At 42.9% G+C, this 18,715-nt stretch overlaps 2 protein-coding genes across 3 annotated transcripts in view; one reads left to right on the top strand and one right to left on the bottom strand.

The window, feature by feature from the left end:
* LOC136366000 (2'-5'-oligoadenylate synthase 1-like) overlaps positions 1-18,715 on the top strand; it is a 239,022-nt gene that overhangs the window by 84,389 nt on the left and 135,918 nt on the right. The gene's annotated exons all lie outside the window — the stretch shown is intronic.
* Positions 2,980-18,715, bottom strand: part of USP4 (ubiquitin specific peptidase 4) — a 32,426-nt gene continuing 16,690 nt past the window's right edge. For both annotated transcript variants that reach the window (XM_066326754.1, XM_066326753.1), the window contains 11 exons: positions 17,709-17,792; positions 17,245-17,339; positions 8,232-8,423; positions 7,649-7,737; positions 6,568-6,783; positions 6,422-6,492; positions 5,959-6,074; positions 5,344-5,493; positions 4,565-4,668; positions 3,435-3,523; positions 2,980-3,319 (listed from right to left, as the gene is read on the bottom strand). In XM_066326754.1, the coding sequence (XP_066182851.1) occupies positions 3,218-3,319; positions 3,435-3,523; positions 4,565-4,668; positions 5,344-5,493; positions 5,959-6,074; positions 6,422-6,492; positions 6,568-6,783; positions 7,649-7,737; positions 8,232-8,423; positions 17,245-17,339; positions 17,709-17,792 (1,308 nt within the window). In that variant the 3' untranslated portion in view covers positions 2,980-3,217. The remainder of the gene's footprint in view (positions 3,320-3,434; positions 3,524-4,564; positions 4,669-5,343; positions 5,494-5,958; positions 6,075-6,421; positions 6,493-6,567; positions 6,784-7,648; positions 7,738-8,231; positions 8,424-17,244; positions 17,340-17,708; positions 17,793-18,715) is intronic.

Genomic DNA, 18,715 nt, shown 5'->3' on the forward strand with positions numbered 1-18,715 from the left:
GCACTGTAGAGAACAGAGAGCAACTGTTCCTGGCTTATTCCTCTGTAGAAACTCCTCAGACCTTTTCCCCAGGGAGAACAGTTCCAGCCTGGAGAAATGCTCTGTAGAAAGAAGCTCTTTCATACTCTGGCTGTTATTTTTCCCTGCTTCTTTATTCTGAGCATCTTTTTGTCAGGGTGAAACTGTAAATCAAAGCAGGAGGAACCAGGACTGTGATACTGATTTTCTGTCCTCACCAAATCATCCTGCCAGTGAACGGGAAGCTGCCCCTTTCTTTCCCCTCTTCCCATGATGGGTTTCACACCGTGTTTTAGAGGTCAGCCCTTGACCACAAAGCTCAGCAGCTGCTGTTTCACACTAAGGGTCATTAACCTGCAGGAGCTCCAGCTGAAATCAAGCTTCTCTTGCTCTTACACTGTAATTCTGGCAGAAGACTTCAAACCTTCTCTACAAGGGTTTCACAGCCCACCTTGACCTGCAGGACTGGTACAGTCCTTCACACAAGCCCATTGCACTTCCTCAGCTTTTTCCAGTCTGCTCTCACAAGTACTTTCAAGTTGCCTTGAGGAAATTGCAGAGACTGCAGGACAACTACCTCAGTGGTACAGTCACAGGCAGCCCTGATACCCCTGGAGAAAATGGACAGAAGGAAGACCAGGACCTCTCAGGGATCTGCAGAGGAAGAGGAAGGATGAAACCATAGCACAGGCTGCCCAATGCCACAAAAAAGCAAAGACAGCTTTGCTAAAGCACCAGGTACCAGCAACCCACCACTGCAGGGAGAAAAGGCAACCCTGGAGCAAAGTGAACCCTCAGCTGTGCAGTGTTGTGCCCTCAACAGCTGATTGTCTCCCAGATTCCCACTGGCTTTGCAGGACTTGCCCTCCCCCAGCCCAAATTACTCCTGGAGCACCAGGCATCCCCACAACCATGTAATCCATGTAGTGAAAGCTGAAAATACAACAAAACCCAGTTTCAGTGCAAACCACTCTTTAATTTTCCTCTTTGTACAACAGAGCCAGCCACTTACAAAGTGCTAGTCTAAAAAACAGTCTGGTATTACAGCACACACACACCAGCCAAAGCCCAGCAGCTCAGAGGCAGAGAAAGCAGAGCTGGGCCACTTGTTCTGCAGTACAACAGAGTCTGTTCAGCATCTGAGATTGAGCCCCACGGATGCATTTCTCAGTGTCAGCACAGGTAGGGAGGCGAGGAGGAGAACAAAGGTTATTTCAGATTGATTTCTCTTTTTAAAAGGTCTTTTACAGTCCTCCCTTTCCTCTATTCCCCATTTTGGAATGCCCACATGACTTACTTTTCAGGGTAAAACAAAAAAATGCTGATTAGAGTAATTTCAGTGCAGTGCTACAGCTTAAAAATTGCTTTTTGCATGCTCCCCTCAGTAATAAGGAAAAAAAAATTACAATATTAGGAGTTGCAAAAATAAAACAGCAGAAGCAACTAAGCAAATGTGATCTCAAAATTTCAATTTCAATGCTTTAAAAGCAAAATTCCACAAGGGAGAATCACATCAGTAGCATGCTGGCTAGAGACAATGCCCGCTCCTCCATCACTCTCCAGTGCCCTGGCAAAGGGCTGCCTGGTGCTGCCCTCCCAGGGTGCAGGGACAGGCACATTGCAATTTCCTACCAGGCCTGTTGCCTGGAGCTGCAGAAAGGTGGGGCTGAGCTGGCAAGTCTGGAGTTAAATGGATGAGCACTGCTGACCACAACAGAAGGTGATGGCCAGCACTGAAGCCACAGCACCTGCAAGCACACATTCCAGGGGGAACAAAAAGCACACTGACAGCCAGTCTCAGCCTTTCATATTGTGAACAAAACTTGGATCCAAGAAGGAAAAACCCTCCTGGGTTTGGATGACTACCTTGAGCTAGATTTTTCCCTAAAAAACACAGGCTAAGGCTCTGGAATTTTATGTCATGGAAGACCAGCTTTCCACTGAGACTCACAGGAGTCTCTTTCCAAGAAAGCTGGACTTGAGTCCTAAAAAGCAACACACAATAAAGGAGGACAGAGGGAAGAGCATTTGCCAGTTGTGACAAAAGGATGGAGCAGAACCATTGAACAGCAGAGGCAAACAAGGCCTGGGACAGGACTGTTATACCTGCAGCCCCACAGAGGGTGATCAGGTGAGGATATAAAAGGCAGCACTCAAGGGTGGAGGAGGGCTGAAAGAGCAGTCAAAAAAAACCAAAGTTGCAAGAGAAAAGGCTAAAAACTCACAAGATCCATTGCACTGGGCTGTCATCTGTACAGGTGACAGCTCTGGGGACATCGTGCTGAGCTTGGCTGGACACATAAATGAGCAAAAAAGGATAAAAATGCTGTCACTGCACAAACCATAGGAGAAATGCTGGCAGCAGAAAAGTGCTTACAGAGCAGCCTGAAAGTGAGGGGTGTAGGAGATGGAAAAGACAAGAAATCATCGATGTTATGGATGGTATTTTCTCTGCCGAAAAACAGAAGCCAGAGCAGCTGTATCCTGCATCTCCATGGGGATCAGCCTGCACATATGCCACACCACAGGCAGGTATGATTCACTTCTGGCCAAGATTTCTGCATCACTGGATTCAGTGTTCACATGAAAAATAGTGAGTCACAACTGCCCAGGAGAGTCTCAAATGCATTAGTGAAAGAGTGAGAAACATTTGTTGCTTTGCCAGGAGACCTAGGTACAATGGCAGAGACTGCAACAGACCAGATGTACAGAGATTTGAACTGAGCTCCAGAAAGGGTGCAGGGGAACCCTGACACAGGCAGGGCCCAACAGCTACATCAGAGAGTTGGCAGGAAGCCCCAGTGCTGATTCACAGAATCATACCCACCATTCTCCTCACGGGCCCCTGCAAGGCTCAGCTGTGCCTGGCCTCCAGCTCAGGCTGTCCTCTCCCAACCCCAGCTACAACCCTCAGCCCAAGAACCACAGTCCCAACCCCTGCCTCTAGCCACACAGCTCAGCCAGATTTTAAAAAGAACTTTATTGAAGCTCCAATATATATTATTTTTGGCCTCTAAATACCCAAGTGTCAGCACCTATTCCTGGCTCTTCAATGCTATTCTGCAACCCCCAGCACTCAATCTTTCAGTGCTTGATTTTCTGCTTGACCCCTACAGAAGGAAGAAAAATTTTCAGGCGCCTCAGGCATTGCTTTACAAGAGCAACCACTACCATGGTGGCTGAGTGCTGGAGGTGGTGCTTAGTTGGTGTCCATGCCATCACATTCTTCCTGGGGAGCAGAGGGGGCAGAATGTTCCTCGCTGTTTCGGCGCTGATAGAACAGCACATACGCCGCTTTTGTCTACCAAACAAAAAGAAAACCCATCTGAAACCATCCATCCCCGCAGCTTGGTTGCAATGTCATGCCTAAAGCAGGGAACCACACTCTCAGCACAGACCTCCAGCCAAATACTCACCACTATTTGGTCTTCTGAAGCCACCGAGACACTGCTGTCATCAAAGTAGTACCACTTGTTGTTCACCTTGTTCTTAGCATAGGCAGTGTCTGTCAGGAGAGAAACTGCAGCTCAGCATTCCAGGGAAGGCCAGCAGGGAATGCACACCTGGGACTCCAACCACGTGTGCATGGGAGGCCAGAAGCCAGCTTTGACATTGCCCACCCCAAGCCCAGTTAACCAACATACACATCTACAACATGCCAGCTGGCCCAGCTAGTCTAGGACCAGGTTCCACAGACCAGGCTTATCCCTGACAGCTGAGATACAGGGAAAAAGAAACTTAGGGAAAAACAACAGTACGCTTTGTCCACTGCCCTTGAGTCAGAGCCTTCCCAAACACACACAGTTTAAGACTCTCTCACTGCTTTTTCACTTGAAAGAAAAGTTTTCTGCTGCTAACAGATCTGATCTGGTTCTTGCAAGAATCCTCACTCAAGAATTAAGTTAAAAGTCCCTCAGTGTCTCTTCCAGCCAAGACTTCTGTGACTTTGATCTCCAATCTCAGAACATGTGCCCCTTAAGCTACAGGAGTTCATCCTCTTCTCATGGTAAATTGCTTCTGGATGGTTTTACAAGTATAATCTACAGCATGGATCTGCATACACACCTGATACAGGTAACACCAACAGACACTTTTCATCTGTGCTGCAGCAAAACCAGTGACAGAAAACACAGACTCAGCATGTATCAAACTTGTATATACCTGTTTTTTTCTCCTGATGAAATGACATTTTCCTATGTCAGTCCTTATCAGTGCAAAGGCAGAGACATTCTACTGTCAGCCAGTGCCACAATTTCAGGTTCAGCACAGAAAAATTTTGACACCTCTCATAAATTGGGGAACACCATCACACAAACTAACCAGAGTCCCACAGGCACTAGTCAAGACCTCAGGCCAAAGTGCTACCTATCTGCCCTCCATATCCTAACAGGATCCCAACATGATATCACCTGCACACAGAACACAGGTAAGTTTTGGACTAGATATCTTAGGTGAGGGCTATTGCAGGCATCCCAGTGCAGAGCTCTCCTATATCCCCTCTGCCCACATTTCCTTGCACCCAAAGGACACAGCAGCAGTTACTCACAGTGGCCCACTCCCATGGCTCCATAGTGATTGGAAACTGCAATGAGGTCATACACGTATGAGCCTGCTCTTGGGTCGCAGACAAACTCAGACATGTTCAAACCCCTGGAAAGAAACACAAAAGTATCAGTACACCAATAACTATCACTCTGTAGGAGCTGAAGCATGGCACCACTGCTGCTCTGCTGCTCAGGGGCCAGGTGTTGTTAGTCTGAGGACCAGACTTGCTACCCCTCCTACACAAGGCAGGTCCTGACAAAAACACCGAGCACTGCCAGAAGGTTTAGAGGGAGGTGTCGAATAAAACATAGTTTGGAGTGTCCCTGTGTAGGCAATGAAGAGTGAGATAGGAATAGTAAGGAATATGCTTCATCCCACAGCAGGATGCTATAAAGCAGAAGCAAAGGGGCAAGGCAGGCTTTTGTCTTGAAATTGAGCAATACTCAGTACTGCAAGTGCAGTACTGCCCAGAAGATTTGCTAAAATTGCTATAGAAGTTTTCTTGGTTGAACGACATGGGCTTAACTGAATTTCAGAAGAAACAGCAGCTGCTAGTAACTAATGCTCTTTGGAGTGTATAAAGCTGAATGGTATTAACAAAAACCACCCCTGCAGAAAACTAACCCTCTCAACTCATGCTGACTGTCCAGCCATTCAAACCCAGAAAAGATCTGCTCCAGTTACAGCCTTTACAACAAGCCCACACAACAGAAACATCAGATGTACCTATTTCTTGACTAAATTCTTCAAGCTCTTCCTATCTTGAGGGAAGAATCCTACCTGATGGGGAATTCCACAACAGTGTCAAGTTTATCCCTCCAGTATCTGCTGTATGAGAAGCGTTTTAAATGTACCACCAAAATCCTGGGCAAAGACCACAAATCAAACTTCTTCGTGGCCTGTTGATGTTTCTTACAGTTAGGGCAGTACCTAAAGAAGGAGTAACAAGCAAGGAAATTAATGACTCCATCAAAAGAAAAGCTTCTGGCTTTCCATTAAAGATGCCTCACTAGCATAAGCACAGTCCTTGCCTTACAGAAGGCACATTGCCTGTGGAATATGCAGGTGAACACACTGCCTCAGAGAATTCCAAACTCAAACTTGCTTCCACTTTATAGTCCTATGGCAAGTATGTTAACTGCATTGTACAAAAATTAACTTTTAAAAATAGCCTGGTCGAAGCTACATTCCCACTGACTCATTTTTTCTTAAATATAGGCAGGAAACAAATACTTTTATTAACCCATGTCCACAGCCAATTGAGTCAATGACTTAATACAGATCTGACAGATTTCTCAAAGATGAGGACAAAAAGCCAGACCTGGGAAATTATAAGAATCCTATGAAAAAACATGTGAACTCAAACAGTTATGGCAGGCAGGCAGAAGTTCTTACCATGGGTCATGTTCACCAAGTGTTTCCATAGTAGTGAAGAGCTCTATGCAGTCTCTGAGTGCTACTACAGCCTTCTTCTTCTGTGGCTGTAGTATGCTTATATGTTTTTCAAATGCCTAGTGAAAAGAGGCAGGTTGTTTTATTCAATTCCATGTACTCTGTAATCCCTGACATCAAGAAATTACATGCTCACTTTCACCACACAGCCTACTTCTGCACCACCTCCTCCACCCAATCATTTCCAGCTTCCAGCCACTCCTTTCTTATACTAGTCTATAAGAGAAAATATACGTCCTCACTTGGGTTTAGAGCTTTTATCAAGACAGTAAAATCTATCTTATTCTGTTAAAAAACCCAGCTTGTTCTGTTACAAAAGATGACCCAGCAGAACACTGCTTACTGTCACCTTTTAAATACCATGCAAATTTACACATAGATTACTTATGAAGAGAGCTACTACAACCTGTGCCTCCTGCTCATCATAAAGCAACCTCCGTGTCTCAGAATCCCAGTCAATAGCAACTGCAGAAAAAGCTACAAGAAAAAAGAAATATTTATTGCACAGGTGTAAAAAGCAGGAAGAATAAAAAACAGCAAGAAAATAATTACCATTTAGTTTTAAGATTTTTCCTTCAACAATGGAGTTTATCTCTGAGGTCCCAGAGGAATTCACAAGGCTAAAAGTGAAATGCTGTTTCTTGCAAGGCTGCAGGTCTCTTGTTGACTCCACCTGCATACAACCCTCAGAGTGGCAGGGATCACCTTCTGTCAGCTTTTCCTTGCCTTCCTCTCCTCCATCTTGATGCTCCATCTCTTCAATGTCGCCTGGAAAAAAATTTCAAACAAGGACAATATTACAGGGCTTCAATGAAAGTTTGGCCCGACATCTGCCATGGACAGCTGTTTGCATCAGCCTGTACAACACACACTAGTTATGTGGAAAACAGTGAAAAGGTGCACAGAAAAAGAAACCTCTGCTTGCTAACCTGCTACATCTGAAGCTCTATTTTCTCCTTTAGCAGATGCCAGTTTAGGAGAGTGCTCAGCTAACAATGACTCCTGAGAGCACACCCAAGGAAGCATCCCCAAGAGAGAATCAGCAAGGCTGTGGCTGGGTGTCTTCACAGACAGGAATATCTAAGTCACCAGGAAAGTTATTTTCGTTCTTTGGGGAAAATTGGCAGGTTTTTTCCCCATTTAACTTATTGCAGCTGTTACCCTCAGGGCTACACCAGTGAATCTTTTTAAAACAGGAAAGGGAAACACTCATGCCATCAGCATGTGATGATAACAGCTTCCTAGTGAGCATGTGGCCTAGGAATGAGACTAGTCATTCTATGTCCTCCAACAGACAAATTTCTCCACAATCTTTGTGACCCAATAGGCCAGTTTTCATCACCAAAGGGCATATCAGGAAGGGTTGCCTCTGGAGGGAGGCACCTGGACACCCCAACGAAGTTCCCTAACACTGGCCAGGATGAATGCACATCCACACCTTGTTCTGCAGCTGCTGCACATCTGATCTCCCTAGGAAAGAAATAGTCTACAAGATTCTCCCTGTACCACACAGATGTCCAGAAGAACAGTGTGTTTTAATCGTGGTGGATTATAAATACATACAGCACAAAACAAACACTGTTAGAAAGCTTAAAGTGCTGAAAAGCTTCCAGCAGACTTCGAAGGGTTTTACCTTCAACCACACCATTGGAGCCATTGCAGGTTCCTCTGTCTGGGCAGGGTGGGGAGTATTCTTCTGCCAGAGGGAGTTTCACACAGCGGCTGAAGAGAAGGGATACATTTATTACACAATCCCCTCTATCATCAGCTCTTGCTGCCCAATCCCCTCCAGCAAACCAGACCCTATCCTGTACAGCACTATTTACATTACACAACAGCACTGAGAGCCCTCAGAATAAGTCAAACAAGTCCCTAAATCTCTGCTCTCACTGCTTATTCCATGTTTCATGGCTATATATTGAAAAGGCAAAAGTATGTTATGGTGGCCCCATCTGTGAGCCCTGAAAACATGCCTAGAGTTCTGCTCCTGACTCCTTTTGCAAGACTAAGCCAGGAATATCTGTTACAAAGCCCAAAAAAAACAGGACCTTGAAATGTCCCTGGGGCCTCCAGACACTAAAGCAATGCAAATCCTGGTTTATACAACCCACACAAATCAAGGAAAATTCTCCCTGTTAACAAGGATTCAGTAATCCTATTACAATTTAATTGAATAAGTGACATAGGATTCAAAGGTACAGCCATGACTGACTTACCTGATCTGCTCCAAAACCACACTGTACAGGTGATCCACAGTGAGCTTGTGTTTGGGCACAGATATTAACAGTGGCTGCCCAAAGAGCACAGTCCCTGAAGTATTGCTGGATTGCCTCACTGTCTTTTCCCGAAAGTAAATGGAGAGAGTAACACACTCCGAGCCATCCTCACTTGGCTTGCAAACTTCATACCTGTTTGAAAGACAGGTATTTCCATGGGTTATTTTCACTGACAAGAACCACAGCAGGCAGGACCAATATGAACTCAGTTCAGCAAGTCTCTCCAACAGTATGAGGGTTGTGCTGTCCTCATGCTACAGAGCAGTTCCCTGAACACTCCCTATGGCTCACACTGGCACAGGACACATACTTGCAAACAACTCAGCTTCCAACCTTCCCTCTGTCTTTATTCCTAATTCAAAACCCTATTACAAATCATCTCCCAAGATGCTACCCTGACAACTCCACAGTGCTTCAACCAGTGAAAAATACTAAATGTACTTTGAAATCCCTCTGAGAATGTTTGTTCCCCCTGGAGAAAGAAATCTTCTTGATACCTTTAGTCCTGCATTCTCCCAGCCTCTCAATCAGTTTTATGGCCTGAGCTCACATCACTGAGCAGCTAATGTTTCATAAAACCAAGAGTCTGGAAACATCTGCTTCACCGAAAAATCCAAGGACAATAAACAAACAAGAAAAAATCTGGAAGACAACAAACAGCCTGGGAGAACAGTGAGGAGACTGTGACGCAGTTTGTGCCCTGGGTGAAACAGCAAATGAGGTATCTGCAGCTGTCAGAGGAGAGGCAAAAAGTAACCACATGGTACACTATCACACTGTTTGCTTCAGGCCTGTTCATTATAGAAGATTCATTTTCACGAATGCCAAGTCACACTGCTCTTTAATTTGGTGAGTCACCTGTCCCAGATTTATCTTAAAACTGAAAGAGAAAGATTTCATGAAAGATGTCACTACCCAGAATGACCAACACCACAATCACATATCTGAATGCCTCAAACTCCAAACAATTCTCTTACATTAGACAAGCCACTTCTCTCAGGAGCTGAGAAACGTTTTTTCTTGTGCTCAGAGCAAGGAGGAGAATAAATTTCAGAGCTGTAATCCTGCTTCATCCTACTTAAAACAAAAAAGGATCCCAGCTTGGGATTTGGACTGGGGCAGCAGAGTACATGAAGGAAAACATCCTTCCACGGAGCCCCAATCCACCAAGAACACAAGAGCTAGCATAAGAGAGTCCAATGCCAGCAGCTGTTGAGGTTTTCTAGGCTCTCAGTGCTATTCAGCTGGACACCAGCATTGCATACAGCCCACACCTCCTAAAGTTTCCTGAGAAACAGCACCACAACAAGGTGAATTACTTTGCTTAGTACTGTTTAAACCACAAAAGGCCATACTCAGTCCCAGAATATAATCTGTGATTAACACCAGGTCCTATGAGACCCTTAGCCTGGACTCCTGTAACACAGCTCAGTGCATGACACTCCTGTGACTCTTCTCACACCACCTACAGAGTGCTCTGCAAGCAGCAATTAATGAAGCCCCGCTTACACTCCACCCTCATGCACCTGAATGAAGCCCAGCCCATAAGAAGAAACAGATGGGACAGAAATAAAAGACTATTTCCACAGGTAAGGGTCATCCATCACAAACAGCCAGCATGCACCACCCCATAACACTCTGAAGAGAGCATCTCACATACTTCTCACCACAGCATAACAGATCTGGTTACTCAAGTGCCCCTCTACCCACTCCAACTCAAAACACCTTTTACATACTAGTACTAAAAGCAGACATACTAGAACCAAGATCTGTCATTTTTATGATCTCCTAAGCAACAGCTATCCCTTGAAAAAAAGAACCAAAACCAAAGTACTTTATGTACAGCGTAAGGAAGGCAGTAGAGCTGATACTGAGAATTGCTGGACATAATTCTGTATGTTACAACTTAATTGAAATAATAGAACATGACGGTGATGTTACTCCAGATGACACAACATGGTTTTACAAGTCAGAAACATTAACTCAGATGCTACTACACTACTAGATACTGGCTAATTGCCTTTATAAATCATGACAATCAGAGAAGTGTCTGAAAACTGCTAAGCAATAGGGTAGGACTTGACCAGTCTTTATCAGCATTAGGAAGGTTCAGGTCTGTGGTTTCAATTCAGAAAGGAGGCAGTGAGCAATGAGATAACTTTTGCTCCATTGCACAATGAAGGTAAGCAAGTCACAGAAGAATGGAAAGCTATGAAGGACCATAGCTACATGAAAGGACTCTGAAAGCAAAAAATACTCTGAGCTAAACACCAGGCTAATATATAGGTTGTATGTTACTGAAAGATTCCCTCACAGGTGCTGGGATCTGTGATATTAACTCCAGCTGCAAAACACTATTTGGATCACAACTCAATCTACAGCAACAACCAAGAAGTCTATTTTGAAAAAGGCTAGAGAAGGGCAGGAAAAATGCCACTGCAGAAGCAGCCAAACAGATCTGTCTGAAGGGGCTTACTACAGAACATCAACCCAGAGATGCTGCTGAGAAACCACAACAGGGTCAAAAGTAAACAGTAAGAATAAACACAGGATTGGAAAAAAAACTGGGAGAAACTGCTGCACATATTCTGATTTCTTCTAGGAAATGGAGATACTCCTAATCTGTTTACTTAACACCAGAACACACACAAGCAAGTAAACTAAGAGACTGGAAACTGAAAATGCAACATTCTTAGACAATGGACAGTTTGCCCCGTAGAACCTGGTCAAAGGATTTTGCCAGTTGTGCAGAGGAACAAGATTAAAAACGATGAGGGAATTCATACAGGAGGTTCATACAAGGCTTAAATAAATACAAGTTCATTTTGGAAAAGACGCAAACATTCTTCCAACAAGAAAACCCCAATTTTAGCAAGTGTGAACAAACTTCACAGATCAGTGCGCTACAAGATCCCACACATCTCAAGTGTTTTGTATAAAACTACTGCACGTGCTGATTTGCTGACCTCATTAACTCAGTTCAATAATTGCTGTAGCCTCAGTCATATTAACACACCTAACATCTTTGCAGCCAGTGATGTTTATTCAAGATCATGAACGCATCTAAATGAAATACACAGCATGTTGTAAGAGAAGGTAGAAAACATGGCACCTATGGCAAACTGAATACCTCCTATTCAAATATGCACACTTTTATACGTTAAAGGTGACCTGCAAATCAATTTGTGAAACTTTTATCAACATAAACAATATATGTTATGTAATATGCCCCATTAGCCAGGCTAAGAGAACATGGGTATCTAGTTTATCTTTCAGAACATTTTTCTTCTTAGTTCCTAAGAACTTCGAAGAAATACTAAGAGCAATACCCTCGAAATGGGCTGTGGAGTTTGTTTTTATGTGGTACTTACCTGAGCCCTTGTAGGCCGGCTCCAAGCTCCAGCAGGATCCCTGGTGATGGCACATCACCAGCATGGTGCATGTGTGGGGGTTACATTGGAGCGGGAGCCGGAGGTCCTAGTGGGGCTGGGCTTCCCAGAACCTGAGGAAAAGAAATAGCAAGTGTTTGGGTTGTGTGCTGAATGCTGTGCTCTGTTTAGCCTGGGCAATGAGAGCATTCAGCACAAACACTGAACTGCTATCATCAAATTGATTTGCAGACCACCTTTACAGGAGTGATTCCTGATCATTTGCCACAGACCTCCCTGTCCTTCCACAGAACAACATGCTTGGAGAGAACCATTACCAACACAGTGAGAACTGGGATACTCCCACCACTGTCTGGCTGCACTGCCCCTGCATGTCGGGTCAGTTATCTTGTTTCAAAGCTTCTACCAATTCCCTCCATTTCTGCATCTCAGCTCTTCTCTGATAAATATTACACAACTTGCTCCAGGACTACCTGACAGTTCCAAACCTGTCAAGATAAGAAAGAGATGAGCACAAAGCCTTGTGAAAGAACAGGCTTGTGGAATTTCCCAACTCTCCTTCCCTTTCAGTAGACTCGGAGAAGAAAATGTATTGTTTTGTCCTCTTGTATAAAAGGTGCCAGGTTCATTTTGGGATGCATTTCAAAGTTACTTAAAGTCACCTAAACATCAAGAAGGCCAGTGGTATTTGCATTTCTTCTTTTTGAGGTTTTACTATCAGAGCTCAACAGGTAAAATAATACACCAGAAGAACTCATGAACCAGAAACTGAGCAGCTCAGAGGAAGAACATATCTTAGACATCCAGGGCACATCTTCCTTTTCCATATTGCAATCCATTCAGCTTAAGTTCCAAATGTAGTCCAATTCTTCTCCCCTTCCTCACTCCCCTAGATTCAGTACTCCCCACCACTTCAGTGGCACATGAAAATTCACAATACACATCTCAAGATGCCCATGATGCCCGGCAAAAACCAGAAGGCTGAATGTGTCTTCCCTCATAACCCTATGGTGAAAACCAGAAAACACCCCACAGTTTTTCCCACCACTGAAATAATGCATAAAAAGGTGGCAGCTCAATATTTCACACATCCCACTTACAACACATTTCCCAAATTTCACCAACAGCACAGTCTGGACTACAATATCTATGTTCACAGACCATGTCCTCTGTCAAGCACATGCTCAGAAAAGCCAAGGCCCATTCCAGCTGCTCTATTCCTGCTGCAGTGTGTTATGAGAGTTCCTACTCACTGACATTTCCAACCCAAGCATTTCAGGAAAATCCATTCTCTGCTCAGTAACAAACCAAGAGAGGCCCAAATCAAAAGCTGAGACTTAACATTGGTCTCAAAAAGACACCAGTACAAAAGTAGACTCTAATGTTTTTAAGTCACAACCCTGCTGGAGCACAAATGTCCTGCAGTGTTAAGAGTTTCTGAACCTTGAATTGAGATGTGTGTTGCCAGCTGGCCAGTGCACAGTACCATAAAATCAGAGGTCTGGCAAACCACAGGGGTATTGTTGTCACAGGCAAGCTTGGCTACTACAGCTCTCAGCAAAGCAAACCTGCAGAAACACAGTAAGAGACTGACATTCACATTTAAAATTTTCAATCCTGAGACAACTTAATATGATGCTAAGAAACGTACAGAAGGCAAGAACTGCTAGTTTAAGTTACAAGCAGATCCTACAGCTTCAAAATCACTGAAACAACTGATTTCTGTTACAGAAGACAGCCACAAAGGTGATCACACAGGTGGAAGATCTGCTGGACTCTGAGCAATACCCTGTTTAGAGGAGGACAATGAGAGAAAGGAACAAAGGAACAATTGGATGGCTCTGCTCATGAACTCAGAGCCTCGGGGCTCTGTAGTGCCCTATCACTACCCACTCATTCTTTGGATTCTCAGAGTCCAGCAAATAACCACATATGAGTACTAAAACAATCTTGGTTGGCTTCTGCCAGTGGAAGAGAGGAGTGCATTACAAGTGAGCAAACTGTTGCACTTTTTTAAAAAGATTATTTAAACAGAAGGGTGTGGTCTTCAGTTTATCACAGCTTCTCTCTGAATTCACTCAGTGTGGCTATAAGGAAGAACAAAAGAAAAGGCCTGTGAGCCCACCCCAATTCCAATTCAAAGACTAGGCAACTAAATCCTTTAGAAAAAGACCTCAAAAATCAGTAGGACTCACTGAGCCATCCACAATTTCAAAATGTAAGTTTGGGGAATGCACACAAGTTTTGGGGAAATATACATGAGAAACATCTGTTTCTGAATATGCTCTACTGATTTAACTCTGTTTTGGATTGGTTTTCCCTTTGTTTTCTAACCAGTGAAAGAAATTTAGCATCTAACTGCAACTACTTAAAGCAAGGAGGGAGATATACACATTACAGTTTTCCCACAGGGATGTCTTGCTACTGGACATTACTAGAAAATAAGAGCACATGATGAATATATTAAAGAGACAGGATCCATAAAACATGAATTAGGAAAATGTTCAAGCACATGAGACAGCGAGTATCATGAAGAGAGTATAATTTAAATACAAGAGATACTTTAATTCTAAAAATCATCTTTTATTTGAATTTAAAAAATTAACTAATGGTACTCAAGTCATAGCCCAGGTTGCATTATATGTCAAGTTGAAGCATATCTATAATCCCTTTCCAGTTTGTTTGTTCTCACCTGATAGCTCACATAACCCTCACTTGGCTTTGCTGCACTGAGCTGAGCCCAACACCCTGAAATGATGCAGCTTGCCTATTTGATTTTCAAATAAGTAATGCTATTAAAAATCCCATCTGTTCTGTAATTTCTGTGTTCCTAGACTTGAAGCTGATATGTTTTAGTCTTACCACACAAGGCCATTAAGTGATTCAAGCAAATCTTAGGAAAAAATTAAGTTTTCAAAATATGGTAGGCAAGCAGCTTCCAGAAGGATAATTCCTTTCTTAAAAAGCACTTGCTATCTTGTTGTTGTCTGCCCAACACTCTAGCAAGTATTCATAAGTGTTTCTTTTGTGGCAATATCCAGTATAAATGTAGCACAAACAAATGTTTGATGAGTTAGCATGGTTTACTGAGTCTTTTTTAGGTTATTTATTTCAATTGTGACTTTTGGGTGAAAATACTGTGACTGTAAAACCCTACACTGCTGTACTTCATAATAAAGGGCATCTGTTCCCCTTCATTAAGTGATACAAAGACAGTTTTCTTTCAGGAACAGGAGAGAGATGCATCACTCCATGTAACCAGTGATACACCCCACAGCTCCATCACCAGTACAGGAGCACCTTTTCCAAGCTGAACATTTCATGGACTATGCAGGCATACAAAACATCCTTCAAGTCATAAGCAGCAAGTCTTTTCCTGTCACTCCTCTAAAGAATTTGCCTTAATTTAAGAAGAAAAAAATGGTTTTTAGTGAGAAATTCTTCTTCATTGACTTCAGGGAAATAAAATGTTTCTTAACATTTCAAGTGGAAACAAGCTTGTTCTTTAAAAAAGTGGAAGGTTCTGAAAGACCTGGGTTTTTTTAAAATGTTTTTTTAATTCATTTCTATTTTTAATAAATACTGAGATATTTGCCTGTAATCTAAGAAGTTAAGTTGCTGAGATATCAGAAACTCCTGAAGTTATTGGCAGCAGCAGTCTGAACAAACAACAGACATACCATATTCTCCAGCCACACATTACACAGCACCTGCAGAAGGGCAGAAACCTGATCTGCCAAGTCACTGTCCATAACTTCTGGCAGAAACACAACAGCTTGAGCAGCACTTGACAAGTTCCCCTTTAACTGTAAAGCCATCCTTTCTGGAGGAAGTGGAAGGCAGAGATCTACATCCATGACAACAAGTACATTCCCTAATGGAAAACAGGTTTTGAAGCTGGCAGGACAAAAAAAATAATAGATAGAAACAAAGTGGAATTCAAGAACCTTCACACTAGTCTAACCATTTATTGATCTTAGAACACCTAACAGCGGACTTTTTACAACCAGACAAGGCAGGTAGATTGTCCACACTAGAAATAATTATGCATTTGCCTTTAAAAAAACTTTCCTTTTTATGAATAAGTGTTTCTCTGCTCATTTTTTGAGACAAGACTTTCTTTCAATAAAAGAATGCTGGGTTTTAGCTGTAGTTAGAATATTACTTTACACATCTTTTTCCTGGCAGCATTATCCATTAAAAGGACTTCCTATGAACAACTTTTTCCTAATTCTTGCCCTGGTGCCTGGCTGCTTGCTCTTACCCCTCAGTGGTGGAAAGATCTTAGAGGGTGTACATGGAAAAACAGGATTTGCAAAACTTCCTCCTGCTACCTCTCCTCTTCCTTGGAAAGCTATTTTTAGCCCAGGTCAGTTCACTCACTGTGACTCACAGCAGCACCTCATTTACAGTTGTCCTGCACATAAAAGGAAGTGGCAACTGCAAAGGAAAATACACTTGGAGCTGCAGTTCAGCCAATGCTTGCTCCACACCCCAGAGCAGACCCGATTCAGACAGTTGTTTTCTGTGGAGGGACTTACAATACATTATGCCTGTTTGAAAGCAGGGAATTTTTGCAATTACCACTGTAATATCATGCTTCTTCTTTTTAAGATGTTATAATTGCTGCAGAGACAGACAGACTTACGAACTAACACTCTACAAACAGATTTCACAGAGGCCAAACATCCTTCCCAGGGATCCTAACTGGTCACACAATTGAAGACAACAACTTATACAAAACTCCTTCATTATGTTTCGGCAATAAGGTCACAGCAGACAGCATGACAAAAGAGCACCAGTATGTCACAGCATCCCACCCGTGTAAGGTTCACACGGGGCCAGAGGATATCAGTGCAGGGCTCCACAAAGACCCAACAATTTCATGGCAGCAACATTCTTGCACTGGAATGTTCTCGCATGTCAGCTGCAATAGAGGAACACAACTTTTGCTCTCCTCACCAGATTTCAGCGGTGATTGGAAATACCTCACCCACCAGACACATGTAGAACATCAAGCACAACCAAATCCTCAGCTTTGCCTTCAAAACCACAGTTTAGATATAAACAGTGTTAACCATCAGTCAAGAGTCTATAAGGAACCCTCAATTACAGTGCTCTAACAGCTGTGATGGATTTTGGAAAGGCAGAGTACAACAGCTTAGACTTCATATTATCTTAGTAACAGCCCAAAGCTTTTGGCTGATTTGGAAAACTTAATAAGCTTGAGTGAAACTAAAAATGTCAGTGATAGCATAACTGTAATCTTGACATAATAATGTCTTAAAGAGGCTTGTAGGAAGTCCTAAACTGCATAACACAGACTAGACTAAAAGTTCATTGTGGCCCAAGGGCCATGACCTCCTGTCTTAGAAAAATACCAGCTGAACACAACACCTGTTGACCTGCTGGTAGTAGTCGTGCTGCATTACTGCTGAGTCATGCAAAAGGTCTACAAGAAAGCTTAGGTTTTGTGAGGGGATAAGGAATTGGGTTTTAAACCTGAAACCAAAGTGAATATTTTGCAGTACTCTTCACACGTGGCATTTTCACAGTTTACTCACACAAAGATGTCGTCTTTTGGCATGATATGATTTAAACCTTCATCCATTTGGAAGATTTTGTGGAATCGGTGATTATACACATCTGTCACGACCATCTAGGACAGCAAGTGAGATTTGCAAAGTGATTATAGTAAAAGCTTACATGAACTTAGGCAAGCTACCTTTAAATTCAAGCAAGAGTTTATTTCAATTCTCTATCACAATTGCACAATCAGCACACCAACATCAGTTGTACTTTACTTTTCTGTCCCTTCTCTTAAAACTCTACAATGGAACTATCAGTATAAATACAGACTGTCTCATGAATGATTTTGATCTTAAGAACAAAGAATAGCATTTTAACTTGTTACAGTTTTGTCACTAGCCCATTAAGTTCAGCTTACCACCCATATAAAAGCCAGGCCACCAAAATGCTTTGAGAAGAACAAACATTTATCAAAATTACTGTCTGCATTAATCCTTACATTTTCTGCAGGAACACCAGAGAGTCTGGAAAGTGATTCACACAGATCTGAGATGGCCCCCATCATTGGCACCACAACTCGGTACTAGAAACAAAAAAAATGTTATACTTACACCAGGCAAAATAAAGCTATGCAAGGCAGAGCACTATAGAAAATGGAAATAACATCTTAAAACTCTTAAATCTTTAATTTACAGGAGTTCTGCTGAAGCTAAGGTCATAACCACACACTTCAAGGTCTTCTGGATTTCAGATTTACCTTACAAAGCAGGGATTTGGAGGGAATGAAAGCTGTGAACAGCTGGCCTTCTGCTGGGATCAGGCTCAGCAGTAGTAAAACTCAGGAAAAAAAATCAGTAGACATAGCAGCTTGCTCAGAACATAAAATTGATGTTTCTTTCTATGATTAAAAAAACATCTTAGAGCCATTCTCTTCAATACCGCTAAAGGTCAAGGCAAAAGTCTGGACAGACATTGAAATACTGCCAATCAGTTCCTCCAAAACTGCATCAGGACATCCAGTCACTCTGTTTGGGGCCCCAGTATGTGTTTCTGTGACATGTGGCAAGCACAAGGCAACTTTAGGGATGCGTGTGTCCATTTGAAAATGAAGGGGGGGGGGGGGGGGGGGGGGCAAATTTAAAATAAGTCTACTGAGGATGCTGAAAAAGCAAACATCATTTTTGGTATTTTTCTGAAGAGGAACTAGTTTTCAATTCTGTTTGAAATTCAGAGAATTTCAAATTTAGAAATTCAGAGAATATCCATTTAGAATCACAGAACCACAGAATATGCTGAGTTGGAAGGGACCCACAAGGATCATCAAGCTCAACTCCCAGCCCTGCACAGGACACCCCAAGAATCCCACCATGTGCCTGAGAGCACTGTCCAAACACTCCTTGAACTCTGACAGCTCAAGCTTGGTGCTGTCACCACTCCCCTGGGGAGTGTATTCCAGTGCTCATCCACCCTCTGGGTGAAAAACCTTTTCCTGATATCCAACCTAAC

Source organism: Sylvia atricapilla, chromosome 11 (genome assembly GCF_009819655.1).
Source record: "Sylvia atricapilla isolate bSylAtr1 chromosome 11, bSylAtr1.pri, whole genome shotgun sequence".
Classification (NCBI taxonomy): Eukaryota; Metazoa; Chordata; class Aves; order Passeriformes; family Sylviidae; genus Sylvia; species Sylvia atricapilla.